At 34.9% G+C, this 9,061-nt stretch overlaps 1 protein-coding gene across 1 annotated transcript; it reads left to right on the forward strand.

Moving 5' to 3' along the window:
- The first annotated feature begins 66 nt into the window (after positions 1–66).
- Positions 67–3,915, forward strand: LOC134845003 (bone morphogenetic protein 1-like). The gene is made up of 2 exons (XM_063861834.1): positions 67–1,136; positions 3,017–3,915. The coding sequence occupies exons 1-2, from the start codon at positions 1,073–1,075 to the stop codon at positions 3,913–3,915; spliced, it is 963 nt and encodes a 320-aa protein (XP_063717904.1). The 5' UTR covers positions 67–1,072.
- Positions 3,916–9,061: the final 5,146 nt, after the last annotated feature.

Below are 9,061 nucleotides of genomic sequence, written 5' to 3' on the forward strand. Positions count from 1 at the left end.
CCGAAAAGAATTTGAAAACCAAAAAGAATTTGTAATTTTTTCAAAAAAACTGAAAAACTGGTTTATTTCCTAAAACTGACTCCAGCTAATAACAACAATTAAGAATAGTATTTTTATTTAATTTTCAAGAAAAGAATTTTGCCGTTTTTACTTAAGAGTACTCGATTGCAACATCCTTGCTTATCGCAAGGGTAATTACAATTAACAATCAAAATCTTCAATTGATTCCTTCCTATTATTGAGCTTTAAGGAAACTTTGAATAAAACTTATATCTGGGCATGCACCATATTGCTGATTGTAATAAAAAGTTTTTGAATAGGTTATCTTTCCTTTTAAATAAATTTTTAGACCACAGAGAAAATTATCCCAAAAGTTGGTTGAACAAAAATGGGTTGTTTTTGTAAGTGTTTCACTAAAAAAGTACCTCAAATAATTCTTGCACATGGGAGTAACGCTGTCGAATTCGCGTAAATATCTAAAAAAAAAACATAACTTTTTCATGGCTAGACATCAAAAAGCACGTTTGAATTTTTGCCCAGAATGTAAAACTGTATGACGGTCACAAAGTCTTTTTGTTCCGACTTTCAAGAAAGTGCGGAACAATTATGCTAGTGGTTTTCTTATTCAGTCAATTTTCAACCTTTCAACTAGCCTTTTGATGGATTTTTTTTCAGCTCAAAATTAAAAAGTTATTCACCTGTGATTATTTCTTGTAAAGTAGTGGGGTTAAAAATTCAAAGTTGTTAATTTGACCAATTTGGGATAATTAACGAGCTATATTTTGCATTCTTAAGACACGGGTTAGCCGCGGACTATTGCGTTCCAAATTGAACAAAGGCAATACATTTGGTCGTATTATCAGGATACAATTAGGATGCAATATTTTCAAAAATTTTTAAAAAATTTTGACGCTCGCCCGCTAAGATAATATAGAAGAAGCGCTTTGAAAATAACGAATGATAAAGATCTATAAATTTGACGTAAACAGCTTGAAAAAAGTCCCTACTAATAGACGGGTCCCTACTCCCTGGAGAAGACGAGCTGGAGAACATTTGTAACAAGGACTATTTTATGTGCCCTGAATACGAACAGTGTGCGATAGCATGTGATGGCATTGCAGAATGTCTAACAGGAGGTAAGAGCTGAAAAGGACCTTGGTTAATGATACTTATAGTAGACACAGAACAATGGCACAGAACAAAGGCGAAGCGGAGCTTCGCAAAATTTGTGATACAATTAAAACATTGCCTTACAAAAGTTTAAGAAAAAGAAGGAATTCTCTTTTTTTCAAAAAAATGTAACTACAAAAAATAACTTTGAAAAAGTCCAAAAAACTACGAAGACTTCATACCTTTGTCTCGGAATATGATCGTAAGCAGCCTTGTAAGCAGCCTTGTTTTCATGAGATACAAAAAAGTTCTTACTTTAACGCCAGAATCTCAAAAAATAATCAAATGAGAGTTTCAACTTAAGTTTTATTTGCATCTTCTCAGCGTTTAAGTAACATGCAGCTACACTGAACATGAAAATGACAACCCGAACTACTCCATAACTCTTTTTGTATATTTTTCCCACTCTAGAAATGGTTAGAAACTAAACATTATCACGATAACTAAAAAATTTTGAAGTCTTAAAATTTCAGTCTAGAAATGTCATATGGCACGAGCAGTTATATTAGTCAAGCAATGGCACGATAACCCAAAAGTTAACAAGGTATTTGGAGGTATTCTAAAAATTCTACTAAATTTTCTAAGCTCGAAAAAGGCAAAGATTACGAGCACAGTTGAAAAATCATAAGACAGCACCAAGGTTTGAGTGGTCACGTTTATCTATCAAGATCATTTAGATTTTTTAAAAAATTATCCAACTCAAAAACTTTTCTTGGTTTGAGTCTGAATTCGCTGCACAAAGGGTATCAAAAAGAATTAATACAAGTCCAATAAAGCAAAGGCCGATGCTTAAGTAAAGCTTTACCCATTAGCGATATGATTCAGTGCTTAAGCTTTCTACCACTAAACAAAAAATTTATGTCAAAAAAAATTAACGTAAAACCAAAAAACCCGCATTTAAATATAAGTAAGATTGATAGAACAAAAACTCTTAAACTTTTATAAAGAACGTCGTCATATGAATCATCTTGGTTTTTTAAGGTTCTGAAAATCGTGTATATCAATCTCAATAACAGCTTCTATTTTGTATAAAATCTAAACAAGCTGGATTCGTAAGTGGAATACTCAGCCGCCGAAAATGTTGGTGATAAAAACTATTATTGTTGATTATTCTAAATTTTTGGTCAAAAAAGATGTCAAAACTTCGTTAACTATAATACTGTAGCAGTTTTGTACTTTATATTGCGTGTGGGGGGATGATTTTGACAAAAAAATCTCAAATTAAAAAAAAAATCATTTTTTTTTACATTTTATTTTTTAATGTTATTACTGCTCCATAGACCTTAAAAGGTAGTCGGAACATTCAGGGCTGATACGCCCTGATACGGGCAGTCTTGTTTTCTAAAGAAATTCTTTACAATTAAGGGATTAAATTGCGAAGTAGTTCGATAAAACTTGTAGAGAGTTGAAATTTAGGCTGCTAAGGCGTACATGTTAAGATTATCAACTCGTGAACATGATTCCTTGCAATGCCATGGCAATGATAGTGTGTGATAACGAGCTCTCACTTGACCTCTAGCTTCAGGTCTACCACACAGCCTGACCAATTTCGGCTGTACTACTGGTACCACGTGATTAATCTGAACGCAAAAAAAACGACCTTGAGTAGCTAGAATAGAGCGGTGCTCAACAAAAGACCTCCGTTTGGAATGTGGGAAAATAAGAACAACGGACTAAGGCTGAATAACCTTTCATAGATTCTCAGCGAATCGCAGAAACCACAATGAATTAATTATTCACAGCCAAATTTTTCACCTTAAAAACTGAGTATGAGCCTTGCATATATATCTAAAAAATGGACCCAAAAAATTTAGGCAAGCAAAATTTAAACTTTAATTTTTTCCAGATTTTGACGAAAGAGAGGAGGCAGGCTGTGACATCAAATTATGTGGTGAAAACCTTACGGCGACTGACCAGCCTCAGAAATTTACTTCCCCGAATTACCCATCGGAATACCTTAATTCGCTGAATTGTGTTTGGTTGATCAAATCTGAAGACCCTGATAAAGTTATCGAAATAAACTTCGAGAATCTGGATCTAGAGGGAACTTTTAACAGAAAATGCTACGATTACCTTGAATTTTTTGACGGAAATTCAACACAATCTGATACTATCAAAGTAAAAAACAATCGGGAAGTTTGTGGCCGAGAATTACCAGACCCCGCGTCTTACTTTTCAACCGGGTCTAAATTGACTGTTAGGTTCACATCCGACACAACTTCGACCACAAAAGGTTTTGTGCTAAGTTACCAAAGTGTTCCAAGGAAAACAAAAAGGCATGTTGATAATCAGAACAAAGACAAGAAATTCATTCAAAAGGCCGATGAAGATTCCGACACAAATAATCAGATTGAATTGACCGATAAAAAACGAATACTTAAAGACGGGAATTCCAAAACATTCAAAAATCAAAAACGAGCTAAGAATTCAAAAAAACGTCAAAAACGAAGTGACAACTTGAATAGGGTTTCTGACGGTACTGAAGATAGCAAAGACTCCACTGAGAATGATTACGACAGTGATTATACCAATGATTACGATTACAGTGGTTACGATTACAGTTTCGAAACTGATCACTATTACAAGTACACGTACACGGATTATTTCAACTTATACAAAGCATCTACCTTGCCTGATTATTCGGATTTCAGAAGAGCGGCTTTCTTTCACCAGCGAGTGGTCCGCCCAAACGGCCATCAGGGACTACTCAAACTTCAAGCTCAGCAGTTTATCAGCAAAATTTGATTGCTAAAATATTAGAATAATTTTCGACTAAACATGTTTCGGTTTCAATTTGATTGCTGAAATATTAGAATAATTTCCGACTAAGCATGATTCGGTTTCTTAAGATTATTTTATTTTTTTAAAGCAATTTTCAATTTTGTCAAAGACTTACAAAATGTTAAGGAAAACTTTTCAAAACGTGTAAAGAAAACTTTTTAAATTTTTTTCTAAAAATTCTGAACCGTTTTCTTGATGTTTCAGAGGGTTAGCAAAATTGTGGAGTAAAAAATCATAATTCAAAGTTCTGTCCACTCTTGGATGGAATTCAGGTTGGACATTTTGGCATTTTTAAATTGAATTATAGAGCTTGAGTTTGAATTGCTCTGCGCCCAGAAAAAGGACTTTATAGTTCAGTGCACTTACGACGGGAAGGAATGCAGGAAGGAAGGCAAGGATTTCGTCCAATACGAAGACCCACTTTACGGAAATTGTTTTAGTTTCAACTCAATCAGGTATTTTTCAAAAAACTCGTTACTTACTTAAAACTTAATCATATTTTAGATATTGAAAATCCTGATACAATTAACACTCCGTTTCAAATAAGCAATCTGATTTTAATCATCGCTGCTACCAAATAAAACGGTTGAAAAGTTTCAATGTTGTCGTTTTTATCGTGTTTTTTACACCGTGCCGGCTTTTCGTTCAAATTTAAAAAACTACATTGAAGTTTTAATTGAACCCACTGAATAGCTGAATACTGCGCAAACAGCACAGAAAATTTAGATCAATCACGGTTATAAAATATCAGAAAATCGGTTATAAAATATGATTAACTCACTAACACAAGCGAACAAACGCCTTATAGCTAATTAAGTTAAAAAAAAAGAAAAAAAGGAATTTGAAAAATCAGTTACCTCTGCGAAAATTAATCCACAATTCTCGGACAGGCAAGTTTTCCAGTTTGCTGCCCAACACAGTTGAGCCAATGACTCTTAAAACACCATAGACGAGCGGCAAAGGACGCTTCAAATGTCAAAAAGACTTTAATTCCATGTAAAAAAAATTGGAATGCTCAAGGTAACCAAACTAACTTAGCATTTAAGTAATTGGGAACTATATTAAAACTATTATTTTTAAAACTATATTATGTATAAATACAGAAGAATTATAGTGAGAAGATGACAAAAAAGCAGCTCTATAAATTGAAATTAGATAAGGTAGAAATAAGCTTCGAATTATTATAACTTTGGCTATGAGTCGGATTCGAACCTGCGATCTCAAAAATTGTAGTGTCTCGTCTTTACCTCTCTTTCAGACCCGGATAAAGATAAGAAAACACTAGCCACAAATAGAGCATAGAACTATGAAATTTCCAATGCTACAGATCGTGATTATGGCAAAAAAAGCCACCAAAATAGGCCAGAAAACGTAGCTTCATACTAATACGCTACGATCGCTAGCTGGCTTGTGTAATTATGCATTTCAAAAAATCTCGAGAAATACATTGGATTGGAAATGTGAATTTGAACTTTAATTATTATGGTGCTATACGAAACGATTTTTTTCGGCTCATTCGATGAATTAAAAAAGCCTCAAAGGTGTTAACTTATTACTAATTAAAAGTCAAAGCCCATGATATTATACTGCCAATGCTGCCACCAGTTTCCAAGTTCCTTAAAAGTGAAAGTTTCATATTGACAAAAGTGTCACCAAAAGTAGGGAAGAAGAGATTTCGTCCATTTTGAGAAGGCGGATGACACTGGCACCCCTCCGACCGTGATTGAAGTGGGATTCGAACTCGCAACCTTCGTGTTAAGCTTGCGCATCTTACCCGTTCGGCCACGGCCGCTACTAAAAGTTTTGTCGTTTCATAGGTAGCAAGTGGGTTAAAATCAGATTTCTATTAGGAAAGTACGGTCTTAAAATGCAAAATTGTGGCTAAACCCTTTTTTCAGGAATCAAAAAGACGGCAACTCGACTTATAAACTACGGAGCAGCAGCAAAACAGGCCATGAATTCGGGCTCAAACTGACCTTATTCCTGGATTATGCGGAGTACATTGGACTATTTGCGCCGAATATTGGAGCTCGGATTTTACTACACGACCCTAGAGTTCAACCGGACATACAAGCTGAGAGTGTTTCAGTAGCAGCTGGCGAAGCAACTTTCATTGCTATCAAAACGGAAGTTGTTCTAAGAAAAGGTGGTAAATACGACAACTGTACATACAAGTGGCCAAAATCACTGAAGCTCTCGGAAGAATTTCAGAAACAATGGCCAACTTACACTCAAGAATCTTGCTTGAAAATGTGTTTGCTCAACGTCCTTGCCACCAAATGCGAATGCACAGATAGCTTTGAATATAACTTTAGTACCGATGAAACAATAAACCAAAACTCAATAAATTATTGCCGAAACACGGAGCAAAAGGAAAGCCAATGTCTAAATGGTGTTCACGCTGCTTTCAGAAATCACAGTCTTTCATGCGATTGTCCGTCTGCTTGTCTTACCAACGAATACCTCCAAACTCAGTCTAGATCTCCTTGGCCATCGAAAAGTTACGGTCCGTACTTTGCTTCAAAGATGATCAAATCTGACTCAAATCGCGTAGTACATTATATGCAAGACCTGCTCATAAGAAACGACAGTGAAAAAGCAATGCAGGAAAGCTTCAAGGAGAATTTCGTGAGGTTGGAAATCTTTTACGAAGCTCTGAATTTCAGGAAAATATCCGAGACTGCGGCCTACGATTTCTCCTCGCTCATTTCGGATTTCGGTGGCAACATTGGACTTTGGCTTGGCTGGAGTATATTTGTTCTATTCGAGCTGGTCGAATTCGTCTTCCATTGTCTGGAAGCTTACATGCGATAAAAGTTTCAAAAAGAGGAAAAATCTTTTAACACACTTCTGACAAAGCAGCTAACACCGAAGTAAGCTTGATACTCGATGTTTTGGGTCTTATCTGTTATACGGCCAAAAACTATTCCTATTGTTTTTTTTTGAAAAATTTGATGATATGCTGGAATCTGATTGGTTGAAATTAATATCAGCAAAAAGAAGTCTCAGCGTTTTCAATAAAAACAGAAGCCTATTTAAAAGTATTATAAATTGGGCCGTGTAACAGAAAAGACCCGTTTTTATATAGTATGCACATTAAATATGATCAAACTGAGAAATTGCTTGCGAGTTTTTGTACATCTATTTCTTACAGTCAATAAATGACGTTGCTAATAAATATTATTTGGATTTGAAGAAAAAGATTTATAATTTCATGAGTGTTTTTCTTTAATTATCATAGATCACCATCATTCTTCGTCTTAACACTATGCACAGTGGAGCAACCTTATGTTACTTGCCAATTCCTAGTTAAGAATTGTCGCTTGTTCTTGTTACAATTGTCGCCTTGCCAGTTGAATATTGACTTCTTTTTGTATTACCTCAGTTTTCGTCGTATTATAGAGTTGCTTTGTTTCAGAGGAATTACTTCAGTTTTAAGAAGAACTTATTTGTAGAGATTTGCTAATTGAATTTTTGCTCCGGATATACATCTGATCAAAGTTAGAAATAGGAAGGAGCGCAAAAACTCAACTATGAAAAATCGATTAAGTGCGACCTTGAGGGAATTAAAAGCGGCGTATGATTTTTCAGCAGAGAATGCTTAAACATAAAACATGTAAGCTGTTTAGAACTGTTTTGATCGTTTGATTTCGACTTAAACACTTATATTTGAGTGAAGTTAAATTGGGCATACATTTTCAAAAAATCTAGTTTATCATTTTTGTCCGCAAAAAATGAAAATCGATTTTGAACAAAACACATTTTTAAAGCTTTTCGACTCAGACAAACTTTAGTTTCACTCCTAAACCATTAGGTTAAAACGTTAACAGAATTCCGAACATTGTACCTAACTTTTGGACAAAAGGATAATTAATTTGTAAAACTCTTCCTTTCGCTTGGAATTGTACTGAACACTTACATATAAAACTATCACAAAACTCTTGCCAAACAAAGCTTATAAGGTCACTAGGGTAAACAGAGGTGAAGCGGAGAGTCGCATACTTGCCACCCAAAAAACAATAGTTTGAAAAAAATCACTCGTATGACAATTGAGACAAATTTCGTTTAAAAACACCGTTAAAAGCGACACCACCAATCAATTCTCTAATACTATTGTAATTCCTAAAAACGTATCTTAAACAGTTGGCAGTAAGTATTGCCGATGGAAATGAGACAAACTAGTCAGCCCGAAAAAAACCTATTTATTAAATTTTTGGTTCGGAGAAAATTTCTTTCGATCGAAAAAACCGTAAAAAGGCAAAAGCGATTATTGTAAAAACATAAATCATAAAAATCATATTCATTGAAAAAACATATTCAACTGTTTTGGAAGCAAAATCACAAAATCAAAATGCAAGAACAAATACTGATCACAAAATCAGACAATGTTTTTGACTTTCAAGGGGTCCCCGAAGACCGAAAGAAATATACAGCAAAAAAAATTACTCCCCACAAACGAAAAAGTAAGCGCGATACTGAATGAAACCGATGAGAAACCAAATATAGTTGAACTAAAGGGACAGAAATTTCGACTAAAACCGACAGAAGCCACGAGACCTTCTTGCAGTTGCAAGTAAGCATGAGGCGCGCCTAATCATGGCAAAGGCTAAGGAGAAACGAAAATGCTTGATAAAAAAGGGGCAAATATCTACTCCCGGCTATGTCGAGAAAAGAAGCAGCGAAAGAAAAATAAAAATTTGAAGAAAATGCGATCTTTGCTGGATAAAGGTGTACCCAGGGAGAAGCTAAAAATTCGAAACCTTGACCTGTTCAAAGATGGAGTGAAAGTAGAAATTGAAGCAAACTCAACACTTAGCAGAAAAAATTTGACTAGGTTTCCTTAATATTCTGCAACTCAACGCACAAAGATTGGTTTACATCAAACTACCGAATGCGATCCTATACGAACACTTCCACATCATTTGTCTGCGCGAAACCTGGCTCAACTATTAATGTCTGAACGGATGCTTACAGATTTCACCATATACAGGTCAGATAGACTACATGAATCTGATAAAAAGTGCTCATGGTGGATCGCTGACTGCTGTCAAAAACATTATGGAATCTATTGAATTCAAGAACAATTTTCCTGACTGGTGTGTAGCGTGCA

Source organism: Symsagittifera roscoffensis, chromosome 4 (genome assembly GCF_963678635.1).
Source record: "Symsagittifera roscoffensis chromosome 4, txSymRosc1.1, whole genome shotgun sequence".
NCBI lineage: Eukaryota > Metazoa > Xenacoelomorpha > Acoela > Convolutidae > Symsagittifera > Symsagittifera roscoffensis.

What these genes read in the sequence shown, in the direction of transcription:
- LOC134845003 (XM_063861834.1), top strand. Translation starts at nt 1,073, where the DNA reads ATGTGCCCTGAATACGAACAGTGTGCGATAGCATGTGATGGCATTGCA. An exon ending in TGCAGAATGTCTAACAGGAG is followed by an intron (nt 1,137 to 3,016) that starts GTAAGAGCTGAA and finishes AATTTTTTCCAG; the next exon opens with ATTTTGACGAAAGAGAGGAG.